We start from the raw sequence: 20,972 nt of genomic DNA, 5'->3' as shown, positions 1-20,972 counted from the left end.
TTCATACTGGGTTTGTATTAAACCCTGCTTTAACACAAGCGAAGTGCTTAGTCCTACCTTATATTGATATGCAATGCTTTGTTTATACCCAAGGGAGACCTGCCCCTTTTTGAATAGAAACAGAGGAGGAGTGGATTGTAGGGGGGTTGAGGGAAGGGAATGGGGAGAAGGGAGAGGAAACTGCAGTTGGGATGTAAAATCAATGAATAAATTTAATTAATAATATAAAATCAAATATTCACTCTGGGCTTGATTGAATTCATGGGTGAGGAACCCACTAGTCAAAGGGCTAAAGGTATTTATATCACTCATGGCATTTTCTCCAACTCATAATTTAATTGATAGTTTGTAATGATGCATGGTAACAGCATTTCTATGGAGTTTAATAGTTTCGAAACAGGGTTTCTCTGTAGCTTTGGAGCCTGCTCTGGAACTCGCTCTGTAAACCAGGCTGCTTGAACTCACAGAGATCTGCCTGCCTCTGCACCCCAAGTGCTGAAATTAAAGGCATGTGCCACCACCACCCGGCCTAATGTTGTCTTTCAATGCATCTACACACTGTCTGATGATGATCAGGCTGATTGGCGTGTCTGTTATATCATAGTACTGCTGTTGTTGCTGAGGAAAGAGCATCATGTTCTGTGCTTCTGATGCAGGTGCGCTCAGGATATGCCTGATGTTGGGGGACCTGTGAGATCAAAGAAGATTCATCATCTTTTTGTAGTTGGTTCCACAAAATGGGGTTTAGGGACTATGTGTTGGCTAATTTTATGTAAACTTGACATAAGCTAGAGTCATCAGCAAGGAAGCAGCCTTAGTTGAGAAAATGTCTCCATAAGATGGTCAAGCCTTAAAAGCATTTTCTTATTAATAAGTGATTGTTATGGGAGGGTCCTGCCCATTGTGGGGGGTGCCACACTTGGGTTGGTGATTCTGGTTTCTATAAGAAAGCTGGCTGAGCAAACTATGGGGAGCAAGCCAGTAAGCAGCACCCCTCCATGGCCTCTGTATCAGCTTCTGCCTCAAGCTTCCTGTTGAGTTTGAGTTCCTGCCTTGGCTTCCCTTAATATTACTCTGGATAGCTAAGCCGAAGAAACCCGTTTCTCCCGGAGTTGCTTTGGTCATGATATTTCATCACATCAATAGAAACCCTAACTAAGACAGGGTGAAGTGATCATAACACTGGTGATCATAGAAATTACTACAGTTGACAGGATTCACAGAGTTAATCTTTGACCAGATGCTCTGTCTTAATCTCATTTTTCTTTAAACATCTCTGTGAAGCAAGTACGATCACCATCACTATTTGCTGGAGGAGAAAACCAAGGCACAGATAAGCCCAGTGATGTTGTCAAAGCCTCATAGCTATTAAGTGGAAGAGTAGGACTCAGGTCTAGTTCTTCTGACTCCTACCTGGGTTACTAGGACTCAGTACTGGCTATATCAAACAATAATATAGTATGTGTGGTTTTTCTGGGACAGAGAGAGAGAGAGAGAGAGAGAGAGAGAGAGAGAGAGAGAGAGAGAGAGAGAGAAGGAGGGATAGAGGGAGGGAGGAAGAAAGGGAGAGAGAGGAGTGGACATGGATGGTTGTCAGGAGCTGTGGGCATCAGTCAGGTTATGACCTGACTGTGTCTGTGTCAGGATAGCTGCAACCCCAGACCTACAGTGTCCATGCTGAGCCCATCACCCCAATGCCGTCCTTATCCGTCTCTCGGCTATGTGACTTTAAGTTGTGATGTCCAAAGTACTGCACACACTGAGCATCAAAAGGTCATGGCAAAAGTGAGAGATACAGCATAAAAATATCCAAGAGGACCATGAGAAGTAAAAACAAAGAAAGTTTGAGTTCAGACTTTTATTGAACTTGAGTGTGTGATGTATCATCGCTGTGTTCACACCCACAAAATGATTTGGTTGGAAGCATAGCTCAATGTAAAAATGCTATCTAGTGTTCTTCAGACAGAAGCCCAGTCACACAGGTGCCCTGTCTTACAGTGCATACATACAGGACCATGCTGGAGGGCCAGGGCCCAGACCTTGGGGCATAGGCAAACTCACCCTTACATCACTGACTTCCTTAAATGTCCTTTTAAATAATGTATTGTTGGAGTTTAAACAGAATTCAGTAGACACACTGCTCTACCCTCCTCATTCCATTTTTGCAGTCTCCTGGGGGGCAGGCTGACCCTGTTTTAACCCTTTCCCTGGTATTAACATCCATAGTTGTCATCAGCCTTCAACCCCTGGTGCCCTTGTAGAAACCGTCAGCTCACTTCTTTTCTGTAAGGCAGTCGTCACACCTGCCCTGTGTCTGACAGGAGGGAGCCATTTCCCCGCCCACCCTGCACACAGTAACTTCAGATCTGGTTTCAGTATTTACATGGTGAGCCCAGCGGCCCTCAGACTGCATTCTCTTCCCAAACACACTGTGTTATGCCAGACAAGAGACCAGGTTTCTGTTCTTTTACTTCCCTTGTTCTGTGAGGAGCTGCACTGATTGGTCCCTCATCCTCAGACACAACTGCAACGCTCTCAAAGAATTTCCCATACTCCCTTTCTCCTTTTCCCCATGGTAACAACCAACCACACTCATAGGATGTCTGATATCTAAGCACTTGCCAGATTCTGGGAGGCTCCACCCTAGGCTGTTTGTGGGAAGACATACTTGAGTTACTTCATGAATTATTTTATTTCATTTTAAGATTTTATTTTACTGTATGTGTTTATTCATTTATTTAACCTTGAACTCTGTCTTCTGCCTTCGCCTTCTGAGTGATGGGATTTATAGGCTTGTCCTACCACCCCAGGGCTCTTCTTGGCTTTAAGGATAGCATCTTCAGAGCACCTGGAGCCCATGGTGGGACATTCATTCCTCATCCACCTAGTCTCCCATTACCTTTACTGATGCTCCTTCACAGAAGAAGCTCCAGTTTTTCCAGTTAGTAGCCGTTGTTCCTTCTCCCCCAGGGTTGTCATCATGGGTTGTACTCATCTGTCCTCCACTTTCCAGTCTTCTAGACTTAGATCTTTGCAGGTAGGTGAAGTACCAAGGGAACCACTGCTCCATAATGGAAATTTATAAACAACAGAAACCTGTTCCTTACAGCTGGAGGTCTGAGACCAGGGTCTAGCTGGCCATGTTCTGGTGAGAGCTGCTGGGTGCAGATGGCTATATTCTTGTGAGGGAGGGTCTCCTCTGGATGTAGGTGTCCTTAATCTGGTGAGGGAATGTCTTTGTTTGCAGGTGGCCTTGTTCTGGCGAGGGTGGGCCTCTTCTGGATATAGGTGGCCATGTTCTAGTGAGGGAGGACCTTCTCTATGTGTAGGCGGTAAATTCATAAAATTGTGTAACCATAATTAAGCTAAATGGTACATGTTATGATCTCCAGCCAATACCCTCATATCCATTAGAAGGCAGTTCCTTTTCTTCACTTAGCCTGTCTGAGTCCTGGGCATTCATCCACCTACTTCACAGTTCTGAAAGTTTACCTATACCTGTCTCCTTATTCTTCATTTTCACATAGAGAGACAGTGTAATTTCTGAACTAGATTCTAGGGAGAGGATTTCAACAACTAATAATAATACAGGACAATCATAGTAACACATTTTAATAAAAGTTAGGTGGATAAGTGAGTTTTCCCCCATCTTAAAATATTTTATTGTGGTAGATCTATCTTGCCTACAAAATACTTTTCTTCATAAAGTCAAAAACTTGCATATTTAAAAGAGATTTTTTATTTTACCTGTGTGTGAGAGAGAGCACATGTGTGTGTGCATACATGTTTGTCTGTTTCCACGGAGTGAGAGTCACAGTTCTGTGAGATGTCCATACAAATCCTGGGAACTGAACCCAGCAGTGTGTGTGATCTTTACCACTGAGCCATTGCTCAAACCACAGAATTTATACTTTTAACTAAAGAAAAACATTACTTTCTTTCATTTTTTTATATTTGTGGTATTAGAGACTAAACCCAAGCCCTGTCTACACCACCACAGAGCTACATCCACAGCCTGGTTTAATTTGACATGTCTAAAATTTTCAGTTTGTTACTCTCGTGTTTTGGGGTTCTCTTAAAGAAAGGGGGAGTTTAAAGCACAAGAAGTATGCCCTCGGCAGGTGATCCTGTGTCTGAGACAATGGTTAAGTAACTAACAGGCAAGTAGTGTATAAGGCATGGAAACGCTGGAAAAAGTGATGAAGATATTCTGTTATAGCAACACAGACAGACTCAAACAGTCTGAACCTCTGAGGATTTATGAGGAAGTATCTCATTATGGGTTCTGTTTGTATTCACTGATGAGTGATGAGAGCCCTTTTGTGTTTTATTGGCCATTTGCATATTTTCTTTTGGAGAAATGTCTAATCACATTCTTTGCCTCAGTTTTAATTGGGTTATTTTTTAATTATTGAGTTGTAAGAGTTATTTATAAAATCTGAATGCCAGCCATTCTTCAGATATAAGATTTGGAAGCATTTCCCCCAATTCGTGGGCTGCATTTTTACTTTCTTGATCAAATAATTTGCAGCGCAAGAGACATTAATCTTCTGGAAGTCTGCTTTAGCAAGTTTCCTTTTGGCCACATATGCCTTTCTTGATGCATTTAAGAAGACTCATCTAATGCAAGTAAAACGTAGATATTTACTCCTATATTTTCTTCTTGGAGTTTGACAGACACACTTACCTTTCAGTCTATAATCTACATTGAGCTGAGTTTTAGAGATGGGATAGAGAGACCCATTCTTTAGTGTGTCCACATGTAGCTGTCTGAAACTCTGAGTTACTCATCACCTTTGCTGAAAGCCACCTGCTTCTAATTATTGAGGTTTATTTGTGAGCTCAATTACTTTCTATTGATTTCTATGCCTGTCCTTAGGCCAGCACCACACGGTCTTGGTTACTATTGCTGTGGAGTCAGTCTGGGAACTAAAAATAGCTTACTATTTCTTTCTTGAAATGCTCTTATTCTAGTATTTCCACATGAATTTTAGGCTCAGTTGATCAATTTCTAAAAAAACAGCAGTTGATATTTTGACAGTGATTGCATTGAATATATAGATTAGCTCAAATAACAGGATGCTAGTCAAGGGGCTCAAGAAACAGAATCAATGGAATATACATATATTTATGTGTATGTGTGTGGTTGTATGTATGTGTTGATTGGAAGGAGTCAGGTGATCACAGAGGCTAACAAGCCCCATGAGAGACTATCTGCAAAATAGAGGAGAGCCAAAGAAGCCGGTTTTATGGGTCAAGGTAACTACAAGTACAACTTGGGCATGTTCAGAAGCCTCACATCCAGAAAGCCAATGTTATATCCATCAGACTGTGGTCAAAGGGTTAGGGAGAGCTGCTGGTGCAAGTTTCAGGGTCCAAAGTTCAACCAACCTGGGGTCTATGTCCAAAATCAGCCACTGTGGTGACTACAACAGTAGGGTACATCCCTCTGCAGGCAGGACAGCAGAGACATAAAATTTTCTTTCTTATGTCTGTGTAGACAGAGACTGCACTTTTGTTCCTGGCCACCAAGACCCAAGTAATCACACAGAAACTTGTGTTTCTTGGCCAACGGCTCAGGCATATTTCTAGCTAGCTCATACATCTTAAATTAACCCTTTTCTATTAGTCTATGTATTGCCACATGACCATGGCATTATCTCATTTTCTCCATGTCTTGTTTCCTCTTTAGCTGACTGGTGACCCTCAGCCTTTCCTCTTCCCAGAATTTTCCTAATCTGGTTGCTCCACTATACTTTTTGCCTGGCTACTTGCCAATCAGTGTTTTACTAAACCAATATGAGTGACAAATTTTTACAGTGTACAAAAGCATTATCCCACAAGTCTGGACTTCCTGTCAACAGGATGGTGACTGCCCATATCTGGGATGTGTCTTCTCTACTCATTGCTCCAAGTCACATAACAGTCTTGTCTGGGGCCATTCTCACATCCACATCCAGAAACAAGGCATCTGCAATGATCTAGCCAGCCTGACTGAATCATGTTAAGCATCAGGTGACATTTTAACAATTCTGGATCATGAACACCAGATATTTTACATTTTATTGGGTCTTACTTAACATTTTATGATATGTGTCTTGCATTTCTTTTGAAAAGTATTTTCCCAGTTTTTTTTCCTGTTCCTTTAGATACTGTTGTGAGGTAGTGACCTTTATCTTCACTTCGTTTTTAGGTTTGGTGAAACTGCAGGGAAAACGATTCAGTTCTATGTGTTGATGTAATACCTTTATTTATATCCCTGCTCAGGTTGTTTCCGAATAGACTCCTCAAGGATGCAAGTCCTCTTCAAAGAGGGTTTTACTACTTCCCCCTCTAATCACAATGCCCTTTGCTATGTCTCCTGCCCAGTTACCTAGGGGAAACTTAGAATTTAACACAAACTACATGTTCTCGGTCTTGGAGAAAAACAACCACTCTTCCACCAATAATTGTGATATCAGCTATGGGTTATTTAGAGACACCCTTGGGGAGATGGCCCAGTGGTTGACAGTGTTTCCTGTTCTTGCAGAGGACTTGCGTGTGATGCCTAGCACCCACTTGGCAGGTGTCTCATGGTCACCTGTATCCAGTTCCAAGGTCTTTGTGGGTTCCTTCACTCATGTGCACAACTCCTCACAGTGAACACATAATTAAAACTAAAATAACTCTTTAGACACCATTTTCTAGATTGAGAACATTCTTTTCTATTCCTGGTTTGCTGAATATATTTATCATAAAAGAAAACTGAGCTTCTGTGCAGATGACCTTGTGTTTATTGCTATTTGTTCTACTAACATACATTATATATATATTGATATTTGTGTATATGTGCATGTGTGTTTACATGTTCACATATGTGTAGGTGCAAATGTACATGTGTGTGCATTTGTTTGTAACACCCGATTTTGTGTTACACCCTCGGTACAGTTTGCGCGCCACTGTACCGAATACGAGTCTAGCAAGGGCCTGGAGATTGAAAGAACACACAGAGAGACCAGGGTCATTGGAAAGGAGATTAGCCGAATGCCAGTTTATTCAGATTTAGGGAAATCCTTATGTATCTAACTGCTGCACAAGGATCTCCGCCCAGGCAGGTGGGAAATTACCATATTAACAATGGAGTAGATGCCCTGCAGCTAACCACCAGGCGGGGCAGGGAGAGCACAGAAATACACAGGAAGCTTAGTTAGCTGATCATAAACTGTCCCCGCGAATGCACCCCAGGAATAAGGGAGACCAGGGCCCTACATTTGTTCATGTGTGTATGTGTGTGGAGGCCTCATGTTGAAGTCCAGAGTCTTCCTTGATCATGTTCTACTTCATGCATTGAGGTAGTGTTTCTGGCTCAAACCAGAACTGGCTGCTTCAGTTCTTCTGGATATGCCCCAGCTTCACCTCTTGTGCAGTGGGATCTGTTGCAGGGGGTGAGGGCTGTTTTTTTGTTCCTAGCCACTTAGCCATGAAATAATCACACAGAAACTGTACTAATTAAAACACTGCTTAGCCCATTAGCTCTAGGTTCTTATTGGCTAACTCTTACATATTAATTTAACCCATTTCCATTAATCTGTGCATCACCATGAGGTCATGACCTGCCTGCAAAGTTTCAGCACATCTGTCTTTGGTGGTGGTTCAATGGCTTCTCTCTAACTCCTCCTCCTTTCTCCCAGCATTCCATTTAGTTTTTCCCACCTAGCTCTGTTCCCCTATAGCTCTGCTATAGGCCCAAAGCAGTTCCTTTATTAACCAGTGATATTCACAGCATACAGAGGGGAATCCCACATCAGGGATCCCAGGTGGGTCACAGCTCACTTGGCTGTTAATGGGTTCTGGAATCCAATATCTATTTCTCCAGCATATGCAGCACACTTCAACCACCAAATCATCTTTCCAGCTCAGAAAAAAAGTGGTTTTTAAATGTTAAGTGAAGCTTAGAGTGCAGTGACAAATAGTGCTTAGTCATGGCATGCAATCACTTGCATGGTTTTAAACTTGATTTCTAGTGTTCATTATATATATAGTATTCATCATAAAAATGTATGAAATTGCCAGACAATAAAAATTGGGGAAAAGTACATTTTATATCTCTAGAAATGTGCTGTTTTAAAATCTATCACATTTGTTAGTTATACCCTGAACCCAGTTCTCTTGCTCATCATTCCCCCACCCTCTTATTTATGGTTTATTTATGCCTCTAAACTTGAACTGTGCCTTCTGATGATTGAGGTGGTCAGAGCTTGCTTTTATTTTGTTCAATATGGCAGTCCTTCCCTTGATTAAGCAGTTTTACAACCATTCATTGCAGAGTCCTTGCTCAGACCCAGGGACTTGCACCTGACTGAGGTGGTGAGGGAATGAAGGAAAGATGATAGACAGACAGACAGACACAAAGACAGCAAGCTTGGATCTGGTGGTCTGGGCTCTCAAAAGGAGAACCTGTAGCAATTTGGAAGCTCATTTTTTTTTTTTTTTGTTTATAGAGTTCAAGTGGAAGGCAGTTTTTTTTTTTAACTGAACAAGGTGAGAAATGTCAATGCCTTCTCTGCTTTGAGGAGACACTAGACATCTGAGGTCTGAGATGGGCTGAGGGAAAGGAGTGGGGGCCCACTCAGATGTCTGAACACCTGGTCACCAGTTGGTAGTTCTGCCTGGAGAGGTTTAGGAGGTGTGGGCTTGCTGAAGGAGGCATGTTGTCAGGGGCAAGCTTTGAGAATTTAAAGATTTGAGCTATTTCTACATCTCTCATTCTGCTTCCTGCTTGAGGTTAGAAGCGTGAGCCCTCAGCTTCTCTCTAGTAACTGTGCTGTCTCTTCTCGATGATCATGATGGACTTGTACCTTTGAAACTGTAAGCTCAAAGGAACATTTTCCTCCAAGTTTCCTTGGTTATGGTGTTTTATCCTAGCAACACAAAAGCAACTAATACAACAGCTGTGGGGTTTGCTACATACACAGTGTCCTCATCTCCAGTCTTTCTTGTCTCTCTAGAACATCAGTTCTCAACCTTTGTGAAAGGGGTCGTGATCCAGCATGGTTACTAGAACAGGAGCTGAGGGTTCTGAGAAGTTCTTGAGTTCTTACTTTCATGATCTGTTCCTTCTCTAAGAGATTCTCTCTTGTATGTGGAAGTTTCCTGTCTTGGAGCCACTTGGTCTTAAATACCCAGTAGCCACTTCCCAAATTACCATGCAGAAGCTTAATATTACTTATAAATGTTCCACCAATAGCTCAGGCTTATTATTAACTAGTTCTTACATTTTAAGTTAACCTATATTCCTTATTGGGTCGGATACATGATACATGGCATGCCCGCCTTGCTCTCTCTGCATCTGGCCTGTGTCCACTGATTCCGCCCTTCTCCTTCCCATCATCCGTAGTTTGGTTGCCCTTACTTCCTGCCTGGCTACTCAATATTTTGTTAAGCCAATTTGAGTGACGAATCTTTACAGTATACATGAGAATTATTCCACAGCGCTCTCTTTTTTTATTGTTTTTATTGAGCTACATTTTTTCCCACTCCACTTCCTTCCTCTCCCCTCCCCTCTACCTTCTCCCATGCTCCCCATTCCTCCAATTTACTCAGAAGATTTTGTCTTTTTCAACGTCCCATGTAGTTTAGATGCATGTATGCCTCTCTTAAGGTTCTCTTTGTTGTATAGGTTCTCTGGGATTGTGAATTGTAGGAGGAACAAAGGCTTTGGTAGTTGAGGAAAACTTCTCTAACTTTAGGTCTCTGCAAAGTATCCAGAGTGAATCTGGGCCAAACCCAAAGGGTACCATTCTGAAGACTAATTATTAAAGATGAAGATTCCTGAGGATTAAAGTCCTGAAAGGTGAGAATATAATTTTTGGAAAATAACATACAATTCTTAAAAGACATGAATTCATATATTTTATTGAGCTATACATTTTCCCACTCCCCTCCTTCCCTTCTTACTTTCTACCCTCTCCTGTGACCCCCATGCTTTCAATTTACTCAGGAGGTCTTGTCTTTTTCACCTTCCTATATAGATCCATGTATGTCTCTCTTAGGATCCTCTTTGTTGTCTAGGTTTTCTGGGGTTGTGGACTGTAGGTTGGTTTGCTTTATGTTTAAAAGCCACTTATGAGTGAATACATATTATATTTGTGTTTCTGGGTCTGGGGTACCTCACTCAATATGTTTTTTTCCAGATCCACCCATTTGCTTGCAAATTTCAAGATGTCTTTTTTTTTTTTTTTTTAAAAAACCACTGTGTAGTTTACATTTTTCAAAGGAATTTATGTGAGAAACATAGAAAAACCCAATAGAACACACATTTGGTCATTTTACAAAATAGGATAGGAAACAATAACATATGCATTTTTTAAGAATAAATAGTCTAATGTCATGGGCATCTAATACTTAAGATGAGTAGCTGTGTTTACAAAGAAATAGGTCCAAAAGCAAAATGTGTTCATGCATCTGCCTGTGGCTGGAGGCTGTGTACACATGTGTGCCTGCTGTGACTGGGGACTGTGTACACATGTGTTTCTGTGACTGGGGGCTGTCTACACGTGTGTGCCTATGACTGGAGGATGTACACACACGTGTGTCTGTGTCTGGAGACTGTGTACATGTGTGTGCCCGTAGCTTGGGGCTGTATACACATGCTTTCCAGTGGCTGAGGGCTGTGTACACATATGTGCCTATGGCTGGAGGCTGTACACACGTGTGTGCCTGTGGCTGGGGACTCTGTACATGTGTGTGCCTGTTGCTGGAAGCTGTGTGCATGCAGATGTGTAACAGAAATCATCTGAAATACTGTGACAGACAGCTTCAGTCTGTTGGCAAGAAGTAGCACAAGCCCATAAGGTGCTTTCCTGTGCAACAACTCCAAACCCAAGATCTTGAGAAGTTGTTTTCCACAAAGGCAGATGCACAGATGTCTTCACTTACTGATGCTGTTTTTATTTTGGGATGGATATGGACAGTCAGACGCACATCAGATGGACATCCACCCTCAGACAATTGCCATGGTAGTGCACTTTTAGCAAGTGAAATCAGCAAAGAAGTGCATAAAGCAAACAAGGACTCTCCAAATGTTGTTTTTGCAACTTAGGCATCCACCAAACAGAACCACATGTGACTCTGGCATGGGACAGTTGTCTATATTCTGTCAATTATGTTTTAAATAAACACTGATTGGCCTGTAGCCAGGCAGAAAGTATAGGTGGGCGAACCAGACAGGAAATAGAGGCGGGTCAATGAGAACAGGAGAAAATTGGGAAGAGGGAAGCTCCCTCTGTGGTCCTGTCCAGACACAGAAGAAGCAAGATGTGACTACACTGCTGAAAAAGGTACTGAGCCATGTGGCTAACACAGATAAGCATAATGGGTTAATATAAGTTATAAGAGTTAATGAGAAGCCTGAGCTAATGGGCCAATCAGTTTACAATTAACGTAGACCTCTGTGTGATTTCTTTGGGACTTAATGACTGTGGGAACAGGGCAGGACAGAAAACTCAGTCAACATGTCTCCTCATCACAGTGTGCTTATAAGTATCCTTGAACCAGTCAATAAATCCAAGGTGGACACACAACTATAAAACTATAGCTTGAAACTATAGTTCCCATCCTTGGTGGATGTGTGGCCAATATTTTACCTGGAATTCAGTCTCCTTCTCTTCTTGCATGGCCCCTAAGTTGGTTAGTTTAAATGTCAACTTGTCACAACCTGGAGTAAGAGAAGGAGTTGCTTAAATAAAATTGACCTGTGGTTATGTCTAGGGGATTGTCTTAGTTAAGCTGATTGATGTGGAAAGACCCAGCCCACTGTGGTCAGCACCATTCTCTGGGCAGAGGGCTCAGCTATGAGACAGGAGAAGGGGATTTGGAAGCTGGCAGCAGGTAGCATCTCTGCAATAATTTCTTGCTGTTGCTGACTGTGTATGTGATACAATGAGCTGCTCAAGTTCCTGCCTTGGCTTCCCTTCCACATGGAGCTACAACTCAGATGTGTAAGCCTTCTCTCCACAACTTGCTTTCTGTTGAGGCTTTTGCCGTTGCTGTTTGTTTTTGTCTCAGCAACAGAATGAAACCAGAACAGCCTCCCTTTGGTTTTGTTTTCCAAGGAATTCTTATTTGGGGTTTCAGACTTAAAAGATTTCAACATTTGGAGTTATAAGCTTTCAGAATTGTGAGTTTGGGGATCTGAGATTTCAGAGATTTAGATTCAACTTCCAGGACTGTGTCTTTTGGGACCTCTGAGCTGAGGTCACCCCAAGTCACTATTCATAGTCGTTGGAACGTCCTGTATCTGTACCACCTGATGTGCCAGTCACCAGCTGGGTGTGACTGGCACGGGAAATATGGATGGCACAACCAAGGGAGCAAATTTATTATTTTTTTCAGGATGTTATTCTGTGTAGTGAAGGCTGGCCTCCTTCGTGATCTTCCTGCCCCACTCTCCTGAGTGCCAGCATTTTAGGACCGTGCCATACATTCAGCTAAGATTTTAAATGCCATTTTGATTACTTCAAATTTAAATCTAAGAAGACTGATGTGGCCATTGGTTACTATGTTTGTATAGTATTGTATGCAGTAATCTATTTATTAGAGATTAATTAATTTATTTTCTTGTTTGCTTTGTGTGTGTGTGTGTGTATGTGTGTGTGTGTGCACCCATGGACCCCAAAGGAAAATCTGTGGGAGTTGGTCCTATCCTGTTTTAAGGGTCTCAGGGATCAAACTCAGGTTAAGGTCAGGCTTGGTGTCTATTGTCTTTACTTGCTGAGCTACCTCATTGGTCCTCTGTGCAGCAAGCTCTTAAAGCTCACTGATATTTTCTGATGCTAGTTACTCTTAATTGAAAATTAGCCAAACTGTAAGCCAAACTGAAATTCACGAGGGCATATTTGTTTCATAGGTATGATTGTGCTATGAAATCATGTGTTCACAGATGTTCATCCGAGGACTGCATGCATGTGTGAGCTTATAAACATGCGCACACCTCTGTATGTAAGTGGAGATGCGTGTGCACACACCTCTCTATGTAAGTGCAGATGCGTGTGCTTTCCGTCCACTCTTTTTTGATGCAAAACATCCTGAGGATCCAGCACATCCTGAGGTTTGAACTCTTATACTTCAGTGACTAATGACGACATGATAATCCATTAGCAGATACATTACAACTGGTTAAATCAGGCTCTCCTTGTGTTACCACACCCAGCTGTAAATCATGCTACAGTAATCATCCAATCCCATCTTTGTATGTGCAGTGTGACCAGTGTTCTCTCTGGTTGCAAACTGCCCGAGGAAAGAAATCACTGACATCAGAATACAAGTCACGTAGAGTTTAATAAGTTGCCTTTTTGAGTTTTTCTCATACTAGAGTAAGCATAAAATGGGTATGAGTTGATTACATTTTATCTATTTGTGTGTTTATTTTCATGTGTGTGTGTGTGTGTGTGTGTGTGTGTGTGCGTGTGCGATATGCAAGTGGAGGTCATAGGACAGCTTGTGAAGGTCAGTCGTCTCCCTGGTTTGATCTCAGGTCATCAGGCGTGGTGGCAAGCGCCCTTTCCCTGCTGAGTCATCTCACTGTCTCTCAACAAGGACAATTTTGACTGCACATATCACGAGAGAAGCAGTTTGTGCTTATTCGTCTCACCTATGCTCCTGGTTCCCAGTGCACTCTGTGTGCTCACGGTTCCCGCAGTAACAGGGGCTCAGCAGTCCTTGCTGATGGCTGAATAGATGTCCTGGCTACCTGTGATATGTGCAGATGGTCCACTTGCTTCAGAAGGATCTGCTGAAGATGAAATGGTTGCACTTGTCTTAAACAGCCAACTCCGCAGATAGTGCTGACAATTGCGTAAGATTCAATTTCAATACTTTAGTCCTGTCCCTGGAGAGGACTCATTATTGCTATGTCTTAAATCTAAAAATGTCCCCTGCAGGCTTATGTGTGAAGGTTTAGCCCCCAGATGATGGGATTTAAAACAATCTTTTTCTTAATTTTTGAGACTTTTAGACAAAGTATTTTGATGATAGTTCCCCACCTTTATTCCTATCTCCTCCCAGGCTTAATACCACCTCCTTACCCTCCAACGTTGTACCCTTTTATTAATTTTTAAGTAACTGCTGCATCCAATTTATGCTTTTTACTTACTCCTGAGAGGGGGCCATCCACTGGATGGTATTTGACCTATCAGGGGTGACACATTTAAAGAAAACTCACTTTCCGTCCTCCAGAAGCTTGAACGATCCATGGCTCCTCAGTTAGGAATCGGGGCTGTGAAACATTCACTGTCTTTCCAATCTAGAACGATGAGAGGCTTGATCTTGTGGAATGTGTTGTGCAGTGAACCACAGGTGCAGAGGGCTACCATTCTGTCATGACCAGAAGATACTGTTTCCCTCATGTTCTCCCAAACTTCTTGCTCTTACACTCGGTCCATCCCTCTTCTTGTGACTGTTCTGAGCCTTGTGGGGAGGAGTGATATAAATGCCTATTTGTGGTTGAGTGCGCCACAGACACTTACTCTTTGTACTTTTTGATCTGTTGTGATTTCTGCATTAGCCACCAACCACACAAGGACACTTCTGTGATGAGGCATGAGAGTTACAGCCATCTATGGTAGAGGACAGTTGATACTGTGTCCATTTAGCAGAATACTAGTGGTATCTTCACCTGTGGTGCCAGTGAGCTCCCCAACCATGTGTTATTGGTCAGGTTTGTAGCACCAGGCAGGTGTTTCTACTTGTGGAACAGACCTTGAATCCAATGGAAAAGAAGTTGGTTGCCCCCATAACATTCATGCCACTACTGCACCCATAGGCAGGTCTTGACAGGTCTGTCATTATTGTAATTCACAGGGTTGAGAGCTGAGCAAGACTGTTGATAACTTTTTCTTCTAGCAGCCTACATAGCACATTCTTGTTATGCAAAAGCTAACCAGTGGGGACTATCTTTATAACAGTAATAACAAAGATTTTTAAGATGTTTTACAAATATCTAGAGCTTCCCCTTAAAACTCAAGTTGTGATAAAGTTGCATACACATTGAAGTAATGATGTCTCTACTGTGTCCTGATCCTATCTCAGGTATCTTCTTTGCGGTGCTCTGGTTACGCTAAGATGACTCTTGTAAGATGGAAATCAGGTTCTGTAGGCAAGATAAGAACATGGACTTTAGGTCTGGCCTTCCTCTCTTTCTCTGCCTTTTTCTCTCCTGTCAGCCCTCTGTGTATTCTCTATCAACCCCTCCCACTCTCTGAACCAACTTTATCACTGAAGGTCATTTCCAGGTAGAGTTAAGTTCAGGAAACAGGATTCATTTCCTATACCTATGTGCTCTGCCTTTGAGTGCTATGTTTGTGACCCAATGCCTCTGACATCATGTGATTTGTCCTCACATGAACGTGGGGAGCCAGAATGATGGAAGATTGTGTTTGTTACTTTTTTAGATCAATTTTTCTGGATCCTGGGATGCTATGTAGAAGGACCAAGTCAGATTCAGGCAGGTGGTCTGCCCATATGGGATGATTTCAGGTGGAGGCTGATCAGGTCTCATTTAAGGGTTAGAAAAGAAAGAAATTCATGAGATATGATATCTTACGATGGTGGATTTAACTGTTTTCAAATTCTTGGGGTACATGACCCCTTTCTTGATTCAATTTTGCACGTGGAATCTTACTAGACCTGGAGGTCTCAATGATAACGCCATGTCCTCCAAATACTTATTGGCAAGGGAAACCGAAGTGTTGAATTTCCAGTGTTTGTGTGTGTGTTGGTGGAAGTCGCTTGTTGGTTCCTGGCCACTTAGCCCTGAAATAATCTCACAGAAACTGTATTCATTAAATCACTACATGGCCCATTAGCTTTAGCTTCTTATTGGCTAAACTCTTACATATTAATTTAATCCATTTTCATTAATCTATGTATCGCCACGTGGCAGTGACTTATAGGCAAAGTTTCGGTGTGTCTGACTCTGGTAGTGGTTCCATGGCATCTCCCTTGCTCCGCCCTTCTTTCTCCCAGCAGACAGCCTAGCTTTCCCGGCCTAGTTCTGTTCTTCCCCACCATAGGCTCAAAGCAGTTCTTTTTTCATTAACCAATAAAAGCAACACACAGACTAAAGGACCTCCCACACCATGTGTATATTCTGTAGAGTAGGCTCCCTGATCCATCTACACTAGAGATTCCTATACCACCGCATGAATACTCACTACATTCCTGAGTTTGTGAGCAAATTAGCTGATACTTGCAACTTAAGTAGTGGTGGTGGTGGTGGTGGTGGTGGTGCTATTTTGGTTCACAGTGCTGACTGTGTGAACCGTGAGCTCAGCTCAATGTTGCTTGGCACCACATGCTTGGGCAGAACATTGCAGTATCAGGAGTATGTGACAGAGGACATTGTTCAAACACGGGCACAAAATTGGAAGAAGGCGCATGAGAAAAACCTAGGGTAAAACATAGCCTCCGAGGCATGACTTCCCCCAGGCCACACCTACTTCGCTTCATTGTTTCTGAAGGCCATTAAAGGTTGATCCATTGATTAAGATCAGGACTCACATCGTCAAATGAGATCTGGAAAGGCTCGCAATCAGTCCCAGTGGTGCCTTACTTAAACTCTTATGCATTTCTTCAGCCCATCAACCTGACAAACAAATTAACCATCACAGGGCCTGTGTGAGCAAGGCCTTAGGGATTTATTGTTGACCAAGAATGAGTCGCTGATCTCACGAGGCTCACAGTTAAGTGGACCACATTCATTTCTGTATCAAAGCGTCTGCTGTGACTACATCTGAGAGTTTTATACACAAGTTTTTAATCCAAGCCAGTCAAGATGCATTTGGAAGCCAACTACTTAGGGTTGGACTCAATGCCCTGCGTAATATCTACATCACCCTCCACACTCTGAGAGTCTTGAGGGTCTTGCTCATAACACAGTGTTCTTCATTGGCCATCTTGAACTTTCCAATGATAGTGCCCTTGGACATGTGTTTTCTGAGTCAATGATGAAGCCTTGTTTTCCGAGTCATTCCTATAAGTATCCCTTTGGGAAGACTCTGAGCTGCCTATCTATGAAGGTTAATCTCAAGTGTTACTCAAGAAATGGACTTTTGGGTGTGCTGTAGGAGATAATTTTAATTGGGTTAATTGAGGTGAGAAGAATGAGTACGGTGGGCAGCACCATTTCCTAGGCTAGGGATCCCTGATTGTCTAAAGAAGAGGAACTGAGTGAGTACAGTGCTAGGCACTTTCTACTTGAATGTAAACACAGTGTCATCGGCTACCCCGAGCTCTTGCCACTGTGACTTCTCTACAATGGTGGGCTGTGTCCCTGGCCTGTGAGTGGATAAACCTTTCCTTCCTTAAGTTGCTTTATCAGATTTTTTTTTTATTATCATAGTAAGAACAAAAGCAATGAAGACAACATCCTTCTCTACATAGTCTCCAGGTCCTGACAAGGCTCTGCCACTGTGGGGCTGTTCCCATCTGCAAGTTATGTTCTTTTTGGTGGGAAGGTCTGTTTTTTGCCATTCCTCACTGTCCCTGATGGAGATATGGATGATTTAGGTTGGCTGCCTACCAGGAGGCCCCCAGACTGTCATTGTCACGCATGTTCCAGAAGCCATTTGAGTTTCTGGCTCACCTCTGAGCCAGGCACTGAGGACAGTTTCCCAGTGTGGACATACAATAGTTTGGGCATTCCAGCTCATGGGCCAGGTGGAAGGCGGGAAAACAAGGAGGCAGATGTGGGCCACTTGTACGGCCCGGGTTGCATCTGTGTGTAGCTGGGCCCTTCCCAACTATCCCTAACAGTGAAATAGTAAACAGCAAATGATAACCATCATGGCAGGGGCAGAAGCTGCAGAGGAAAGGACGAAATTCCCACTAGGGGCTGTAAGTGGTGCATTTCCTCCCGTTTGTGTTTTCACTTCATACTAGATCCCCAAATTTATGTAGCCAGTACTGCTCCAGCTCAGAATCTTAGCCACAACTGGTTATGGTGACCAGACACAAGGCCAGGCTTCCGAACACCACAACCTTTAGAGTTAGAATTGCTGATGGTTCTGTTCTGCGTGCCAGGGTAGGGAGGTTCATGAGGCATGCATGTATGCCTAGATCTGGTAAGTGGAGGCAGTGGTTTGAGCCTGACGTGTGTGCCCTGGCTTTGTCTTGAGGGCTTGGCTGCCTATCAAGGCCTTGCTGAGCCTTAAGATGGCTGGAACACGTGAATAAATCTGGGCTAAAGGACCTGGGATGCAGGGATGGGAATCAGGCCCACTACCTGCCTCCACACACAGCTTCAAGGAGCAGGGAGTGAACACCCTCTGCATGCAAAGCCAAAGGACACTGGGGTTTCATGTGTGGCTGGCAGGGCTGGAGGCGCAGTCTGAGTGGGCGGCAGCACGTGATCACCTACAGCTGCAGAGCAATGGCAGCCAGTGCAGCGGCAGGGCTCAGCTGACCCTTCCTAGCACACAGGGCCTGGCCATCTTGTGCCCAGCCCCGGTAAAGCACCATTTTATTTTTGCCTTGACATTTGCTTTTGCTGGGTTGTTCTGTGAGCAATCTTAGGGGTGCCTCATCTGGAAGAGCACATGTAGTCCAGGCAGAAGATGCCTGATGACTGGGAAACCATCTCCATTTCACGAAATGGTCCCTTTCTGCCTTCCCTCAACGCTTTCCCAGTCCATCCCCCTGCCTGTGTGTATTCAATCTTAGACTTTAAATTGGGGCTCATTCGGACCCTGTAGGTCATTATTTTGAAAAGTGCTGGATATGGACACGTGCCCTTTCAAGGGCCTTTATTGACTTCACAATATATATATATAACTTCAGAATCCCTCTGCAGACCCTTTTGGTCACGGTCTGTTGTCTGCATAGTGCCAAGAAAGGGGTTGCATGTTGGGGCTCACACAGTATCAGCTATTTTAATCAGTTTTATGCACCACTCAGAGATCAAAATTAGAATCGCTCCTGTTTGCATCCTAGTATGTATTCAAGATAATTAAAAATCAGCCAGTGAAGTCAGAGAGCTCTTCCCAGGAGCTGCGAGGACTCAGAGGCAGCATTTCCCTTTAGGCAGATGGACTAGACTTTTCAGAGAGTCAATACGGACTCCGAATCCTGCTGCACATAGCATCAAAACTGCTAAGGCCTCGCGGTCACCTCTGCCTAGCTGGCACCCTTCCGGAGTGGTCAGCCCCCGGCCGCATCTCATTAGCAACCTGCAAGAAGGAGCTACCCAAGATGGGCTGTGTGGGGACGAGTCTCTGAGCCTCTGAGCCCTGGGTCCCGCTGACTGCGTGATCCGCCGCACTCCTCTGCTGCTGCTTTAAGACTGCAGAGCGCCCCAACGGCCAGAGCAGGGGAGGGGTCCCCGCTCGCCTCCGCGCGCGGCCCGCCGGGCTCAGGCAGGGAAGGGCAGCACAGGGGACCCGGCGCCCGAGGCCGCCGCAGCAGGATGAGCCTGGCCGCGCGCCTGCTGCCTGGCTGCGGAGGGTGAGGCCGGCGCCCCGGAGGCCGCCGCCTGGCCGCGCTGCGCATCGGGGGGCGCCCGGCATGAGCTCGCGCCCGCGGCTGCGGCTGTGCGCCCGCGCCTGGCTGCCCGCGGCCCGCTGAGCCGAGCCGAGCGCACGGCGCACCTGGGCTGTGTCCGCGGCGCGGGGCGCGGCGCCCGGGAGCAGGTGTGCGGGGGCGCCGCGTACGGGGAGCGCGGCTGGGCGGCTGGGCGGCCCCTGGGCAGGTGGCGGGCGGCGAGCGGAGCCGGGCCGGGCGCGGCGGAGCGCAGCGCAGCGCGGGGGGCGAGGCCGGCGCGTGGCTCGCTCGCTGGCTCGCTGGCTCGCGGGAGGCCGGGCAGCAGCAGGGGCATGTGGATACTGGCTCTCTCCTTGTTCCAGAGCTTCGCGAATGGTGAGCCTTGCGATCTGCGCTGATTCCTGTCTGGGAAGGGGCCCGGGGGGTGGGTGCGGTGTGGGGGGCTGGATGCATGGGTGAAGTCTTCCCTCCTTTCCTTCCCTATCCGGGTTGGAATGTTCATGCATGCGTTTATTTATTTATTTTTAAAAATATATTTGCATTGCTTTGGAGAGGTTAGTCAGTACTGAGACGAGGCCGGGGAGGCATCGGTCTGCAATCGCTGGAAGCAGCCTACCTAGCTAGCTAGCCAAGTGCCAGCTCAGAGCCCAACTCCAGAGATAGACAGCTACCTCATCAGAGTCAGCCAGGTTTGGGGAGAAGAGAGGGGATGATCGCCACTTTGAATAACACAGCCAGAGAAGCGACATGGCGTTAGGAGCGCAGGCAGGTGCAGGGGTCAATTAAGACAGTAGCCTTCAGGTTCTGCGCTCTTGAGCCTTAAAGCCTTTAATTCTGCTACAGTTCATCCTTGAAGGCTGTGGGAAAGATGCGTCTCTTTGCATCCCCCTAGTCCCCTGGACACTACATGTTCCTCGCAGTAGTGTATGTAAAAATATGCACTGCTAAGCATTACATCATCTGTAATGTTGACAAATTTTTAGAAAATCACCTGTATATTGTAAAAGTGAAATTGGTGAACGTTGTATGTGGTTTCTCGCCCTCATGTTCAGCTGAGTATTACATATTGAGATGCTTTCTTCCTGGTATTTAGAAAGCTATCGTTCTTGATGGAGTCAGACCCAATTAGTGAGTGTATGTGTGTGCACCTTGGGCTGCCTTTCACACAGAGCGTAAATATGAACTTACATGTATGAATGGCTTTCTCTCATGTTGGAGAGAGAGAGAGAGAGAGAGAGAGAGAGAGAGAGAGAGAGAGAGAGAACTGTCACCATCATTTGGTATCCCCTGGAAGCATCCAGGGCTTTAATCCCCATTTCGAATTTTTGGAACAACATCTGCATAAAACCTATAACCTGCTGACAGTTAAAATTAAACCATTATACCCAGAAGAGGAGGGGAGAAAACATATGAACACGAGAGAATGAGAATGAATATATCTGGTCCTTACAAGAAAACAG

The 20,972-nt window shown here is 44.5% G+C and overlaps 1 protein-coding gene across 1 annotated transcript in view; it reads left to right on the top strand.

Moving 5' to 3' along the window:
* Positions 1-19,707: 19,707 nt before the first annotated feature.
* The window catches only part of Dscam (DS cell adhesion molecule), a 556,660-nt gene continuing 555,395 nt past the window's right edge, over positions 19,708-20,972 (top strand). Inside the window, exon 1 of the mRNA XM_075961310.1 lies at positions 19,708-19,887. Within this exon, the coding sequence (XP_075817425.1) occupies positions 19,845-19,887 (43 nt within the window). The 5' untranslated portion in view covers positions 19,708-19,844. The remainder of the gene's footprint in view (positions 19,888-20,972) is intronic.

This window comes from Microtus pennsylvanicus, chromosome 1 (genome assembly GCF_037038515.1).
Source record: "Microtus pennsylvanicus isolate mMicPen1 chromosome 1, mMicPen1.hap1, whole genome shotgun sequence".
In the NCBI taxonomy this organism is placed as follows: domain Eukaryota; kingdom Metazoa; phylum Chordata; class Mammalia; order Rodentia; family Cricetidae; genus Microtus; species Microtus pennsylvanicus.
This window is presented reverse-complemented; position numbering and strand designations above follow the sequence as displayed.